Below are 17,582 nucleotides of genomic sequence, written 5' to 3'. Positions count from 1 at the left end.
AATCTGTCTCGTGCGCTCGGTCACCCCGTATGTTGCAAGGGAGATAACTAGCCTATAATATCTATGAAGCAGGAATATGTTACCACGTGACATCCCTTGTTGAAAAGCTGACAAATATTTATAAAACTTTTTTATCCAGGATAATTTATAAAAATCAAGAGAAGTAGACTGAATACCAAAGGGACAACTATCCACTAGAAACTCAATCTGAATGTTTAAAATTCTAATTTATAGTAACTCGCGTGCTCGTATATATAAGCTCATATGAGGATAACAGAAATTAGAGATCTATATTTCAATTAGATTGCTAGAAACTAAAGGTCATCGATCACCGTACTACATTCAACAATGAGCAAATCACATAACGTATATTAGTTAGTCTTAAACGACTAAACCGACTTGACAAAATGTAAAATAATTCAAAAGACAATACAAACGGCGTGATTTATTCATTTTCGTATTCATATATTTTGCATCGTAATTCGTTTTGTTTTGTTTTGATATGTCCTCAGTTTGATTGCTGTCTCATTTATTTTTTTTTTCTCACATCTTGTTTTATTCGTGCTTTGGTCCTTTGTTCCATTTACATCTTGTTTTATTCGTGCTTTGGTCCTTTGTTCCATTTACATCTTGTTTTATTCGTGCTTTGGTCCTTTGTTCCATTCACATCTTCAAGGATTCCGGTCAGATCTAATAACAATCATAATGATGCTCTGTTTCCTATAATAATATGCCATTTACCAATGACAGACTTTGTTTCAAATTTACAATTTTTGCGATGCGAACCAACTGCTAGGTGGAACAAACTGAATCTCTGCCTCTTAAAAGCAAGTGGACTGAACATGTGAGCTGATTTGAATTTTTACTGCGTATTCACGTATGAAAATTCATAACACGTTCTTTCCATAAGGATTGCATAGACAGAGATACAGATTGTCTTACCAAGTAGTTGTCTTTTGACACAAGTTTAAAATTGGGGAACAAAAAAATAAGGATATGTGGTAAAATTGCCAATGAATCTACTTTCCACCAGAGACCAATATGTCGTTGATGTAAATAATTATAGGTCACCATACGGCCTTTAACAATGAGCAAAACAAATACTTTAAATTAAGCTATAAAAGAATCCGACACGACACAATGTGAAACAATTCAAAGAAAGACAACCAACGGCCATAATTATGCTAAAAACAATAAACGAAAACAAATATGGCTGCCAGCAATCAATGACAGCCTCTGAATAATAGGCGTCTGACTTTAGACAGGTACATAACGAATTTGGCGGAGTTAAAAATGAAAGTAACACTTCATAAATGTCATACGTCTGAAGTGCTTTTCTGGATTAACATTCAACAGGAACGCTCAAAGCCGAATATTCGAAAGCCAATGATGTATAAGAAACGTTACAGTGAAAGGTATATGACCAAAAAATATGCTTATCAGCGTTAAACCCTCTCCTAACCTTGGGAAGTGGTGTAACGTTGTCTGTTGTTGACGACTCATATGATGACCTCTTTTGATTGTTGTCTGTGTTGTTGGATTGCTGTCTTATTAACGTATCCCTACTATCTCTTTTTATGCATCAAAAAGTATAAATCAAGCATCCCGTACTTGTAAAGGGTGAAAAATAAAATCGTCATAAATGCGTGCATAAATGAAGATATTTTTTCTTGATACGCACACAACCCAACAATAGTTTTTTATGACATGAAAACTGATCTAACAATTTTAGTATTTTATAGTTGGTAAAGGAAAATTGATGCCCCATCTCGATTAGCGACAAGAAGTGTTGAAGTTTCTCTGTCAACATCAAGTGCCCAGGGATTGCGGATTCCGTCGTCATAAGACAACAATGGTCTACTCGATTTGCCATCATTACTAAAGATTACGATTTTGCTGCTTTGGTCGCATGCAATATAGATAAGTCCATTTTTGTCAATTGTAATTCCAGAGGGATCACTGATGTTTTCATTACATTTCCAGATTAAGTCGCTATTGCTGTTGTAGCAAAGAACATCATTTTCCTTCCAATTTATAAAGAAACGGTTCTGGTTAAAAGTCGAAAAACGTTTTACATTTATTCCCGGTATCGATAAAGTGTGTTTTACATTGCCGTCTATGCTTAGAATAACGACAGATTTTTCCTCCGGCAGTCTAACCGAAATTGTTTTTCCATCGCAATAAACACCGTAACATTTTGACTTTACTTTAACAGTTTGAACTATTTTATTTGTTTTTACATCAACTAATAAAATTTGATGGGCGTCAGGTAACGTTGCAGCGACAATGTTGTTTCTGATGTGGCAAATATCAGACGGATAGCTCGAAAATTTCAAAATGTTCCTGACGTACACGCCATTTTTGTCACATAAAATCAAACTTTCGTTATTCTGATCCGCAAATACCAGTTGACCTTCTGATATTATGCTACAACTTGTAATGCATAGACTTCCTATATCATTTGGTAAACTGAAAGTTTTTTTCAGTACTGCTTCTATTTCATTGATTGGTTTAATCATTTGAAATAAAAGCTGAGCTTGACTGTTTTGACCAACTTTTAGTTTTAAATTGCTCTTTTTAGAGGTAATTGATATTTTCCCCATTGACTTCACATCTTGAAGAACTGCATATAAATCTGGTGAAAAATTTACCACTAGATTTATATCGTTGAGGCCACCCGAATTGTTCAAAGTTTCGATATACTTGGCTTCGTTGGTAGAAGTTTTTTCCATTTCTTTAAGCCCTTCGTACGTTTGCATTTCGGTTGCAAATTTGATCATTTTTGAAAAATCCAGTTGCAATTGCACAACGTGTTCCAATTTGCTTCTAATTTGGATGATCATTTCATCGGTATTTTGTTCCACTTTTGAATGTTCAATGCTTAAGTCATTGACCATTTTGTGCTCTAGTTTGTCAAGATACTCATTAATTGTTTTCCGTACACGCTTTATTTCTTTTAATGCAGACGCCTTCTGGTTTTGCATGACCTTTATGCGTTCTTGCAAACTTTTAGTTATGTTTTCAAAATTCTCTTTAAGATCTGACAAATCGCTTTCTAATCTCGAAACAGAAGCAGACGACTTCACATTCTTCAAAACATCCGACAGTTGTTTTATTTCTTTGCAGTTCGGATGACTTTCTGTAAAGCACTGGAAACAACACGCGCATGCGTGGAATGAGCAATAGAGTTTATACTTTTTATCATGCTCACGACATCTATTTCCTGTTTGAAGAATAAATTTAGGCAGCTGACAATAATCTTCTATGGACAACATTTTATGGTGTTTGGTTGATTTTATTCTCCCATGATATCTATCGCAATCCGAGCACAGAAATGTTTCACAATCTGTACACCATGTCAATGCCGCAATAGACATGTCATCATCCTGACAAAGGGTACATAACGGTGAAACTGATGAGGCCATTTTTAGGCTCTGAAAGGAATACAAATACAAATTAAATGATCCTTCTTGTTTTTATAATTAAAATATTTTTTTTGCGTGAAGCTTCTATGGTCCATTCAGATATCCTCGGAAACAAGATTCTGGGAACGTCTCGAAAATTATCGATCATTTATACAGGTAGTAAATATGTCTTTGATACAGTCCCTTATGGTAGGCTACCACGTGGCATTATATATTTCAACAATCAAAGTTCATTTGTAGATCGGAAAGTTAAAAAGTAAAGATTAGATCGCAGTAAAAAATACTTTAAATATTCCAACCTATTTGCCATTTGACAGAACATATGCGTTTTAATGTGAATGTTTATTAAATATCAAGTATAATGATAACGCAATTATATAATTTATGTTTTGAGACAGTCCCTGTGCGCGTTGTGTGTGCAGTAATTAATACAACGTGCTATTTTGTATTGTGACAATACACATGGGAACAGTATACTGGCAATATATTATATTTCCTTCATAGCCTAAGCAAATGTCGGAAAGCAAGATGAAAATTGACAAAACAATATTTCTGTTAAAAATATTTATCTTAGGTCGGAAACACAATGGTTGGAACGCAGATATACAATTAAACAAAACGATATTTCAGTAAAAAATATTCAACTTCATCATAGATACTAACAGAGCAAGGGAATATTGATTAAAATCATTAAGTTAAAACTGAAACTAAATTTATCATTAATAGAATATAATTAATGATTTTATAGTATATGTCCCATGGGTTTTAAAGGGGCATTAGCTACGAGATATAAAAAAAAAAATAAAATAGGATTTTTTTTGTTCAATCATTAATGAAAGTGAAATAGTGAAATGATAATTCGCTTTTAGCAGCCAGTTTAGTTCAATTTTGTCAAAATATGCTAAGAAACATCACTGATGAATTTTTCACTTGCAAGTGAGTAATTCGACCTAATTGAATCCGTATTCATGTGACCTTCAATTTAACCCGTTAGCTAGAGATTGGTTACGCATGTATTAGTCGTGTTCAGCCATTAAAAGGAAAAGAATGTCAACATTGAAAGTGAAACAAGGATGAACCATTTCGTTGACTGATTCGATCCTCAAAAAATCATTCATAAAAAGGTAAAAATGATGATTAACTTATTTTTTAACCTATTTCATGAAATCAAACAGACCAATTGCATGAGGTCGCTATCTATTTATATTTATGTTTATGTTTATATCGGGTTATGTGACCGTCGGTAGTCTTCGGAGTTCATCTCGATGGTTAATTAGATGGCGTCTAGACTAAGATACACAAGAAATGCTGATAAATATTATCGAGTCCGTGCAGTGTTAATTGTTTATTTCAGACTTATTGTAATTTAGATATACGTTTCAGTATGTTATAAATCAAATATGAAAATTTGAGTCAAATCGGTGAACATGAATTTGACAACTAATGCCCCTTTAACAGTGAATACATTTATGAAAATTACATGCAACATATGAGAATCAATTGCCAGGGATGTACACACATAAATTAGTATATAAAATTTAAACTGAGTGTAGTGAATGAAAAAAAAATTAGTTGTTTCAATTTACAAGGATTTTAAATCCTTGCATCTTACAAAAACGTAGTTAATATTTTACAATAATCATTCATTTACTACTTTAATATTTGACACCGTTTGAGTATAGTTTTATATGTCTCTACTTATATTTTGTTTACATGTAGCAATATATCTATAAAATGGAAAGTGAGACTTGGAAGAAGACTTTGATATGATATAAAATGTCTATTTGCTATTACGTGACGTTTGTGTTTATTGATAGTATATTTTAAATTTTCGGAAAAGATTTATTAACAGGAATGTATGTTAATCAAATTTCAAATTTTTTGTGTGTTTTTAATAGTTCAACTTTATAGCATTTAAATCTTTGCAATATGATGCGATTTTAAAAATTGTATGCATTGTGTTGACCAGCTGTCCTAAACACGTCTTGGTTTATTTACGTTATATTACACCCTGTTCACCCGACACAATTCGATTTGACAACAATATCGGTTTGCGGTAGTTTGACATCCGTATTCAACGAACATTAGATTTGAGCCTAGGATGAAGATATGTGATAACGCAAATGCATATTCTTATCCATAATATCAAAGTAATGTATTCCATTTACTATTACTTGCGCAAGAAATAAATAAAGGCAACAGTAGTATACCGCTGTTCGAAATTCATAAATCGATTGAGAAAAAAACAAATCCGGGTTACAAACTAAAACTGAGGGAAACACATCAAATATAAGAGGAGAACTACGACACAACAGAAACACAACATTAAAATGTAATACACACAGAAAACAACATGCATGCTAAAATGATAATTTTGTTCGGGGAATGTGAATTTTCGCATTTCGTATCTCTTTTCCTTTACTTTTTTTGAGTGACTGTCCTATTATAAACTTTGAAAATTTCGACATACCCAAGGAAGAGATTACCTTAGCTGTATTTGGCAAAACTTTTTCGGAATTATGGGTACCCAATGCTCTTCAACTTCGTACTTTATTTGGTTTTTTTTTTTAACTTTTTGATTCAAGCGTCACTGATGAGTCTTTTGTACACGAAACGCGCATCTGGCGTACAAAATGTTAATCCTGGTATCGATAATGAGTTTATTGACTTTTACCAAGCATATCTTTTTATATAAATTGGTTCTTTTGAGAGCATACTCAGGTATTCATAAATCTTCTGAAAACAAGATATTCTTCAAAACTAAGTTTTCCTGTAGACCATTTGGATGGATTGAAGTAACTTCAGGAAATCCTTAAATTTGAGATGTTTTATGAAACCAAAAAAAAAATGTCATTATATAAGACGTCCTAATGAAGCTTGTGTGATACTCACAAGAACAAAATACGAAACCTTCATATAAGTTGCATGCCACAGAGTTACATTTCACATGGAAATTGGACTTTCAATTTCTATATACCACCTCTACCATGAGAACTGACAGCTTCGATAGTGAGTATGAGTATAATTGAAGGCATCTAGGAAACAAAATATGAAGATATAACAGATAGGATAAATGCATCCAGGTTATAAAGCAAACTGAGTGCTGAAATTTACATTGCGATTGGCCTGTGCAATTTGATTTAGACATCCGGTTTAAAGAAACTAGTAATTGCAATATATATGTATATTTAACACGAAGAAAAAATGGTGTACACTCCCAAGTCATAAACTAATCAATCTTAAAAGGTAAATCCAAATGGTATCTGTATACACTTTTTATTTACAACTAAAATCCAACAGTGCTTTTCAACTTTGTACTTGTTTGGCTTTATAACTATTTTGATCTGAGCGTCACTGATGAGTCTTATATAGACAAAACGCGCGTCTGGCGTATTAAATTATAAGCATGGTACCTTTGATAACTATTAATTGACTTGTGCAAGAATCTGGGACTTTTATACTAACAATATATTATGTCACAGACAAGAATCTACACATAATTACATATTTTCAATATAGGCGTTTTAACATCATCCTTAAACAAAAATTTCAGCGGTCTCGAGTTCACGTGTTGCTTTTTTCTTTTAAAGAAAGCAACTTGTTTTTTATTTCAGATCAGAGGTTAAGGTCAGATGTCATCTACAATGTTACATGACACACATATCTTGTGAACTTGCGCCCATATTCCAGATCTTTTCAGCCTGTGTCAATGGATAAATAATTTGCTTTCTTTAATAAAAAAAAGAAGAAAAAGCAACACGTGAACCCGAGACCGCTGACCGATCACCAAAATACTGTTGCTGATTCTTTTGCTTTTGATTTGGAATAATTGACTGTGGATAGGATAGGGTAATGATGATGTTAAAACATCTTGATTGTAAAAATGTAATTGTGTGTAAATTATTGCACAAGTCAATTAAAAGCGCTGTTGTATTTTAGTTGTAAATAGAAAAGTGGATACAGATATATTTTTAAATTTTCCTTTTAAGGCTTGACTATTTTATTTATTACTTGGGAGCATACATTAGTTTTGCTTCGTGTTTGATATACAAAGTCCTAATCCTATTGCAATTCCCAGTTTTTGCAAATCCGATGTTTGGAACAAATTGCACAGACCAATCGCAATATAAATTTCAGCACTCAGTTTGCTTTATAACCTGTATGCATTTATTTTATCTTTCATATCATCAAATTTTGTTTCCTGAATGCTTTCAATTATTCTTATACTCATTATTGAAGCTCTCTGCACTCATGGTATATAGGTGGTATTTTCCTGAAGTTACCTTAATCATTCCATATATTCTACAGGAAAATCTTAGTTTTGAAGAATATCTTGTTTTCAGAAGTTTTATGAATACCTGAATATGCTCTCAAAAGAACAAATTTATAGAAAAAGATATGTTTGATAAAAGTCAAATATTCTCATCATAGATACCAGGATTAACATTTTGTACGCCAGACGTACGTTTCGTCTACAAATGACTCCTCAGTGACGCTCGAATCAAAACAGTTAAAAAGTCCAAATAAAGTACGAAGTTGAAGAGCAGTGAAGACCAAACTTTCCGAAAAGTTTTACTAAATACAGCTTAGGTAATCTTTTTTTAGGGTAGCAAATCCTTAGTAATTAAAAAAAAAATAAAGGTTACAATAGGATAGTCACTAACAAAAAAACAGAAAAAGAAAAGAGAAACAACTAGAGGTCAGAGTACATTAGTGCTAACCATCCTTCAAAGTCATATTTCAAGCTCTTACTTATAGTGAATGGAAAACATACGCACCGATACTCTGGATTAGAATATGTATTTGCGTCATCGCGTACATTTATTCTAGGCTCAAATCTAATGTTAGTTGAATTCGGATGTCAAACTATCTACCTCAAGTGGTTTGACTAGGGATTCATCGTCATTTTATCCAGAATTTGTGTAAACGCAAACCAATATTCTTGTCAAATAGGATTTAAAATCCGATTTTGTTGTGTCGTGTGAAGAGGGTCTAATATAATGTAAATGAACCAAGACGTGTGTAGCTGGAATAGCTCGTCAACCCAATGCATACATTTTTCAAAATTGCACCATATTGCAAAAATTTAGATGCTATAAGCCCAGATCACACCTTAACGGATAGCGCGAACGGACGCCGAACGGATAACATTTTTTTAATCCGTTCATATCTGTTAGACGTCCGTTCATTTCCGTTTCATGTCCGCTCAGCGTCCGTTTTATCCGTCGACGTCCGTTCTGTCCGGTGGAAAATTTTGAGCATGTTCAAAACTTTGAACGGACTTTCAACGGATGAAGTGTTCGTTATATATCCGGTAGGCGTCCGTTTTATACGGTACTCGTCCGTTCCGTTTCCGTTTTGTATCCGTTACTTGTCCGTTATTCATCCGTTAGAGGTCCGGTAGACAAATTCACAAACGGACTTCTACCGGACGTTTAACGGATTAAACGGATGTTGAACGAATGGGAAACGGACTTCTACCGGACGTATAATGGATAAAATGGATGATGAACGCATCTGAGACGGATAAATACCAATTGAAAATTTCGCGTCAAAAATGCCAATTACTGGTATGTCAGATTTCTTGAGTGTCATGAATTCTTATTATTCATAATTGAATTAGAGTAAGGGCACGTCTTCACTATCAAACAGCTCTTATTTAGGCCAGACACTACACTTTGGCGGCATTTTGAAGAACAAACCAAAACCATTTACACGGAAACGTTTTGTATGTTTATGCGATATACATGTATTATTATTGTCGCCATAAATTTTTCCGTATATCTTGTTCATCCGTTTTATCTGGTACGCTTCCGTTAGGTGTCCGTTTTATGGGGTACTCGTCCGTTGGATATACGTTCGACATTCGTTCTGTCCGGTACGTTTCCGTTTCTCGTACGTTGCATATCCGGTGTGTGTCCGTTATTCATTCGTTACGCGTCCGTTTTATTTGGTCAGTACATCAACGGACTACCAACGGATAACATTTTTGTCAACGGAAAACTTTTTTATCATCCGTTAGGCGTCCGTTTGTGCTATCCGGTAAGGTGTGACCACAACTTTAAAGGTTGAACTCTTATATATATATAAAAACAAACATACATTCCTGTTGATGAATCTTTTCCGAAAATTTTAAACATACTATTAATAAACACAAACATCAAGTATTTACCGCATTTGTTTTATCAAATCAATCTCTTCTTCAAATTTACCTTTCCATTTTATGAATATATTGCTATTCAAAGTATAAGTAGAGACTTATAAAACCATTCTAACGCGGTATAAAATAATCAACGTAGTAATGAAATGATTGTTGTAAAATATTACTTATATTTTTTTGTGAAGGATTTAAAATCCTTATAAACTGAAACAACTATTTTCTTTTCATCCACTACAGTCTTAATTTTAGATACTAATTTATGTGTGTGCCTCCGCTTAATAATTGGTTCTCATATGTTGCATATAATTTTCATAAATGTATTCACTGTTAAACGCTGAGGGACATAGGATAACATTATTAATTATCATGATTATATTCTATTTAATATGATAAATTTAGCTTCAGTTAAAACTTAATAATTTTAATGAATATTCCCTTGGTCTGTTAGTATTCATTAATGAAATTAAGTATTTTTGACATAATATTGTTTTGTTTAAATATCTTTATGCTTTCGGCCAACCACTGTGTTTCCGACCGGAGATAATATTTTAAACAGAAGTATCGTTTCTTGCTTTCCGACATTTGTCCAGGCTATGATGGAAATACAAAATATCACGTGGTAATCGTTCAGAAATAATCAGGTTATCCTGGGTCATAATATATTGTCAGTATACTTTTCCCAGGTTTATAATCACAATGCACAATAGCACGTGATATCAAATACTACACACACAGGGACCGTCTCAAAACATAAACTATATAATTGCGTTATCATTATACTTGATATTTAACAAACATTCACATCAAAACACATATATGTTCTGTCAAAATGCAAAGTTTAAAATATATCGATGCTTTTTTTTTATCTACAGTCTTTACTTTTTAAATTTCCGATCTTCAAATGAACTTTGATTTATGAAATATACAATGTCCCATTGGCGCCTATTCAAAGAGGGTCATTATCATCAAAGACATAGATAACTACCTGTATAAATGATCGAAAATTTTCGAGACGTTCCGAGAATCTTGTTTCCGAAGTTATCTGAATGACCCATAGAAGCTAACAAAACTCACCTATATATAGGCGTGAACGGGTTCACACAAAAAAGATAATGGTTCTAACACGAAAATATGTAAAAAAAATATTTGAATTTAGATCAAAGGTCAAGGTCAGGATCATATTTGAATTTAGATATAAGGTCAGGGTCAGGATCATATTCGATGATAGGCACCAATTGCCTTTTCTGTTGGTTAATTAACCTAATAATTTTACATGTAGAAGGGGAAAATAATTTTGATTAAACCAAATGAATCGAAAGTAAAGTAAAGTAAAGTTATCTTTATTTGAAAACGGGGTTTCATTTTACAATCAACATAGAACATAAACTCTATAGACCTTTTAAACCGACTGATATAATAACATAACAAGAACAACCCTTGAAGAGCAACACATACATATACAGCACATATAAGCAATATACACAGTACGTATCAAGAAATACAAAGCACATGCAATAACGAAAACAAAGCAACATGTATGTAAAACACACAAAGGCAATAAAAGCAGACGATATCAATACAGATATAGCACATGCAAAATAAAGAGCAGATCAACATATTCACATAGAACACACGCAAGCAATTAAAACATGCAATCAATACAAACAAAGCACATGCAAAAATAAAGCACAACTGAATGCAAAAGGATATAAATGTAAGCAGCTAAAGCACAGTTTAAACATACGAAAAACTTGCAAAATAATATAGATTAATAATAGCAATCGCCGGGATATAGCATATTTTTGCGCTGATGCGGCGTAATGATAAGGTTCATCATAACAAATGGACAAAAATGGCTGTATCTACATCTCAAAAACTGCTCTGAGTACAGACTAACTTGTGCAGTTGGATACGTTTTAAGGCCTGGCATCCACTAGATGTATAAAAGTTAAATGCATTTTGTGCTTTAAAAAGATAAAATCTTTTTTGGATTTTGATGGGCATGTTTTTGTTTGTTCCTGCAGAAGACGTAAAAAGAAACTAAGTTGGGTTAAAGCTTTGAGATACTCCCTCTCAGGTAACAACTGTTGTATAGTATTGATTTTCCTTGATTGACATGGACAAAAGAAGGACAATAGATATCCACACAACAATAGATGAGTTAAAGGGTGTAAATGAGTGGACAGTATCAAATGTAATTCAGGTGATTGTTTATTTTTACACCAACCACAGGAACGAAAAAAAATGCCCATCAAAATCCAAAAAAGATTTTATCTTTCTGATATACAAAATGCATTTGACTTTTATATATCTAGTGGATGCCAGGCCTTTAAAAAACGTTTCCAACTGCACAGGTAAGTCTGTATTCAGAGTAGTTTTTGAGGTGTAAGTTCAACCATATTTGTTTATTTGTTATGATGATCAATAACATGAATAATAATTACGGGTATTAAAGATTGTTTGTACTGCTTAATTAAACCGTGATAATATCAAAACAGCAAAAATACTGAATAAAATGAGACATATCATTTTGTACATATACCAAAGGGAAACGTCTTTCACAGAAATTATATTTATTGTCTAATTTCATTTAGTAGAAAATGTGGATTTTGTGTCATCTCAAGCCTAAATTTTTGCAGAAAATCCACAGACTTTATTACAGAGACTTTCGTTATGACATTTGAAACCTAGATTACTCACTAGTTCATCCATGGTGTGCTAGCGTTTGTTGTTTACAATCCTAAAAAACCTCTTGCAGAGTCATTAAAGACGAGCACACCCTGGCAGGTGTACTTAAGTTGGTCCATATTTGTACTCGTTTTAACTAATATCTTTATTTCAAGATTTCTTTTAGGGAGATCATTGCTAGCACTGCATTCATTAATCCACTTTCTATTTAGAACTAGTACATAATTTTCAAAAATAAGAGTACACGGGGAAAAGCTGTGGATTTTCTGTAAAATTTACATTCTTTAGCATTGAAACAACAAAAGGGTACAAAATCCTTAAGGAAAACTTCAAAGCTTATATTAACAAGAAAAAGTTACATGCAATGTGGAAAAATACCCATTTCTCGTAGAAAGGATGAGGACTTGGGTAGATTTCATTTGTTGAAAATCCTCAAAACTAGTTATGACCAGTATAAAGTTTTAAGGATTTAAAATACTACAAAAGAATGATTTGCCCCATAATTAAGGTATGAAATGGAAACACACACGATCAATGTAAAAAATGAGGTACAATGTACGTAACGAATTGGCTTGTACATACCGCGGGAATATATTTGCAGCATACGGTACAAACATGTATAGAAGAGGGTATGGAAAAGGGAAAAAGGGGGAGGGTTGTATTATTTAATATTTTATATGCAAGTCAAACTTTTATTTTCCAAATCAAACATGGAATAATACTTATTTTATCTATCTGCAAATGTACGAATACATTTTTATAAATTTAGAAGTAATTTTTCGGGACAAACATTCCAGTGTATAGTGCTTTCTTTTAGGTTTTATGATCACGTTGATTTATTACAGAACTGTGTTTTAACATTATTATGAAAAGCCTCTGATCAATGTAAAGTGCTCTCATTATGGTTTTATGATGCCTGATTTCTGATGAATATGTGTTATGCAACCAAAAACAGTTTCAAAGTCATTTTTAAAAGTCTCTTTTGAATAAATCTTGTTTTGATATTATTTACCTGCTGTAGTATAGGCGTAAATGAAATGTTTTATTTTAGGCGCAAATGAAATATGGTTTGTGGCGCAAATTAAAGATTTTTTGGCGCAAATGAAATGCAAATTGGCGCAAAAACAAAGCACACCACCCGATTTAAAGTTGATTATGATAAATCAACGTCTAATAATATCTATCTGTATATACATGTAGACAAAAGCTAATCAAGGTATAAACAGTGACTTACTAATGGTTTCTTTTAAACACAAGTTATTGCATATTTTTATTAGGTCTTTCCACTTTTCTGTGGAAAGACCTATTGTATTTGTTCTGATTATTATTTTTTTCTTCCGCCAAATTTTGTTCTCGCGTAAAATGTTTGTTTCGCAATATGTCGCTAAGATATTTCTTATATAGTATCATACAGTTTATGCGCTTTTTATTTTCACACATTCTAAGCCGAAAAATTTTCTTTGTAAGAGTTATCTCCCTATTTACTGTTTATCAAGTGTGTGCATCTCCTTCGTAACAAAAAAAGATATCGACAAAATTCTTTTTCTAAATTGTTCGTTACATCCTCAGAAATTTTTGACTAATTCGGATCGAAGCGATTCGATGAAATTTTATAGGAGTTATCTACCTTTACCAAATAAATTTGTCGGTATGTTTTTTTTTAACTCATAAACCGTTTACCGTATAACCATGGAATCTTTTTATTTGAGGTCCCTAGGTCCTAACTTAGAAAATGAGGTCAAGGTAAAGGTCAAGTTCTCAATTTTGACTTTTCCTTGTTTTAGCATTTTCTCCAACACTTTTAAAGATATATATGAAACACCAAGTGCAAAATGTTTGCTTTATTGTAATGAAGATATGTTACGTTTGGTCTGATACAATCTTATGGCATCTTATAGGAGTTAGTGCCCCTGAAATGTCTAATTATAAGGTTAATTGATTATTACTTCAGCTTGGTTCATTATAAAGCCATATGATCTTTTACAAAATGATAGGTGAAATATGACCTTGAAAAATGGCAAACGAAAGTGACCTTGAGAAAACCGGAAGTAGCTATTTTTGCACTTTTTTCATGGAAAAGTACTCGGAATCCATATATTTTGTAATATAGATACATAAACTTCTTACTCGAGACCAGAAGTGACTTTCGATCAACCGGAAGTGGCCAATTATCTCCTGTTTTACATACAAAAGTATATAGAAACTATATATTTTGGAATCAGTGTGAAAGAAGCTTTCTTATGAGACCGGAAATAACATTTACTTCACCGGGAGTAGCTCATTATCTCCATTATTTCACTCAAAAGTATATAGAAACCATTTATTTATCCCATCAGTATAAAGAAACTAATGATTGGATGCCAATTTTAACATTGAGTAAACCGGAACTAGATGCTTTTCAATAACTTTGAAAATTGATGTGGAAAGACCTTCAATTGTTTTCTGAACAATTGGTTTTTAGTTTTTTTTCTTCTTCCACCAAACCCTTTTCTTGCGGTATAAAGTTGTTTCACAAGATGTTGCTTAGATGTTTTGAATATGATATCGAACAGTTATTGCGCTCTTATATCTCTTTCAGGCGAAGACTTTTTTATTGTAAGAGTTATCTCCCCAAACACTGTTTTTCTTGTGAGTGTATCTCCTCCATAACCAAAAAAGATAACGACAAAATTCTTTTTCATATTTGTTCGTTACATCCTCAGAAATTTTTGGCTGATTTGGATCGAATCGATCAGGTGAAATTTTAAAGGAGTTATCTACCTTTATCAATTAAATTTGTCGTTATGTTTTTGTTACTCATAAACCGTAAACCGTATAAAACTATAGTCTTTTTATTTGAGGTCCTTCGGGCCTTACTTAGAAAATGAGGTCGTTATATATAAAAGAACTAGTGCAAATTGTTTGTTATATTGTGATGAAGATATGATATAATTGGTCTGAATCAATCCAGTGACATCTTATAGATGTTATTGCCCCTGAAATGTTTTATTTTAAGGTAAATTGATTATTTCTTCAGATTAGTACATGATAAAGCCATGAGATGTTTTGCAAAATGTTGGGTAACATATGAGCTTGAAAAATATCAACCGGAAGTGACCTTGAGTGAACCGGAAGTCGTAATTTATGCACTTATTTCATGTAAAAGTACATAGAAACCATATATTTTTTGAATGGTCATACATTAGCCTATCATTTGAGACCGGAAGTTACATTTTATAAACCTGAAGTAGCATATTATCTCCCTTTTTACAGGCAAAAGTATACATAAACCATATATTTTTGGAATCAGTGTAAATAAAGCTATCATATGAGACCGGAAGTGACATTTTCTAAACCGGAAGTTGTCAATTATCCCCCTTATTTCAGGTAAAAGTCTATAGAAACCAAGTGTTTATTGAATCGGTATGAAGAAACCTATGATTGGACGCCAATAGTAACTTTGAGTAAACAAGAAGTAGCTTCTTATCAATTATTTAGAAAATTGATGTGGAAAGACCTTCAATTGTTCTTTAAACAATTGGTTTTTAATTATCTTTTTTTTTCTTCTTTTTTATTATTTGTTCTTTCAGTACAAAATAAAGAATCTCCCATAGTTGTGTAAATACAGAAAATATACTGTGTATGCTTTGCTTTGTCAGCTAACTACATTTACTAAGGTCATGGCTTTTCCTGATTTTTTTTAGGAAACACAAGATTCAATCTTTCTGATCCAAATTTCAAATGTAACTGAAAAGTAATTGTCAATTGAAATTTTAGTCAATTTTGGCTATGTAATTCCTTATACTTTCAGTTACTTGTAATTGAAAAAAAGCTCAATTACACATTACATTCAATTACTTGAGAAATTGTAATTAATTACGGTCATTTACAATTACATATTTCAATTACCCCATGTCTGACGGCTGAGTCAGTTTGCACGGCTGAATGCATTCATTTTGTTAGTTGTTATTGAAGTGTAGTTATTAAGACCGTTAATGTCAGAAAGACAATGCCAACCATAACATCTACTTTCGTTTCTACTTCATTGTATATACATACAATATCGTAATGGTAACATTAAAAAATAACATTAATTGTTTATACATATGCTAATGTAAAAAAAAAGTGTTTACCTTATATGTATTCAAGTTTCACCATAGAGGTAAACTTAAATCGATGCTTAAATAATGAATAACTACTACACATATTACGTACAGTGAATTGTAGGTGTCATTTTTACAGAACAATCACATGACCGATCAATAGTTCAAAAATAGATCACAGATAGTTATAATACAAATCAAAATAGTATTGAATATTTAAAAAAAAGTAAAAGGCTTTTATAGGTAAAGAAAGGCAGAAAAAAGTGCATTGGATTACCTTGTGATAATGCAACTTTTATAACCAGGATCACTGTCTTTGATGAATAACAGTTGCGGATCCAAAAGGGGGTGTCAAGGGGTTGAACCCACCCTTTTTTGACGATCAATGCTTTTGATTGGGGACATATGGTTGGAGCCTCCCTTTCATCTGGGGTTGGAACCCCCTTTTGAAAATTGGATGGATCCGCCCCGGAATAATTAGTATTGATGGTAATTTGTTGAACGTCCAGTGGTAAATATTTCATGCCTGTTCAGGCTGAAAACAAATTTCTCAATTATTAAATATCAAATAGTTAGGTACATGTCACTTGGAACATATACTGCAAAGTGTGTCGAGCGGAGTTGGGTATGGGAGATGTTGACTGAACTTGATAAAAGGAAAGTTTGATATATAGGGTCTGAATTGTTGCCTTGCACCAGGGCACCTATGTATCCATAAACGACCTTTTAATTTTTAACGTGCCACTTTCTCAACACAGCGGTATTGGATTTAACGTCACCATTACAACCGGACGCGGCTTCGTAGTACATCTCATATGTCTTACGGACATTTACCCTTCCCCAAAGCATGGCCACCAGGCCCTTTTTGAAGAAAGTACTCCGGTCTTTACTAAAAATTTAGGGAAATACGATTTGAGAATAGTCAACATCTTACAACATTTTTGCGATAAATTTTACTATAAATTGGTCAAAACTGCAGATTTAACGGATTTTGTGTATTTTTTAATACAATGAATGAGAATGAAAATTGAAAGATGTGGGTATACATGTAGGCCATTGAGACAAGATCCAAAGACAGAATTTATCTGGAGGTCAACATACAATTTTAACCAATAGTTACGTGTCTAATATACAACAGGCCAAGGTCTAAATTGCCTAGTCTGGATAACTCCTTGTAACATACGGGTATCTGAGACACTCTTGTTGTTAGGCTGGTTCTCTCTCTTG

At 32.7% G+C, this 17,582-nt stretch overlaps 1 protein-coding gene across 1 annotated transcript; it reads right to left on the bottom strand.

The window, feature by feature from the left end:
- Positions 1-1,712: 1,712 nt before the first annotated feature.
- LOC127713095 (uncharacterized) lies at positions 1,713-16,482 on the bottom strand. Its single transcript, XM_052219723.1, has 2 exons — positions 16,386-16,482; positions 1,713-3,434 (listed from the first exon to the last, which is right to left on the bottom strand). The coding sequence occupies exon 2, from the start codon at positions 3,423-3,425 to the stop codon at positions 1,737-1,739; it is 1,689 nt and encodes a 562-aa protein (XP_052075683.1). The 5' UTR covers positions 3,426-3,434; positions 16,386-16,482; the 3' UTR covers positions 1,713-1,736.
- Positions 16,483-17,582: the final 1,100 nt, after the last annotated feature.

Source organism: Mytilus californianus, unplaced genomic scaffold (assembly GCF_021869535.1).
Source record: "Mytilus californianus isolate M0D057914Y unplaced genomic scaffold, xbMytCali1.0.p SCAF_8, whole genome shotgun sequence".
Lineage (NCBI taxonomy): Eukaryota > Metazoa > Mollusca > Bivalvia > Mytilida > Mytilidae > Mytilus > Mytilus californianus.
The sequence above is the reverse complement of the archived record's forward strand: the minus strand, read 5'-3'. Positions and strand labels throughout refer to the sequence as shown.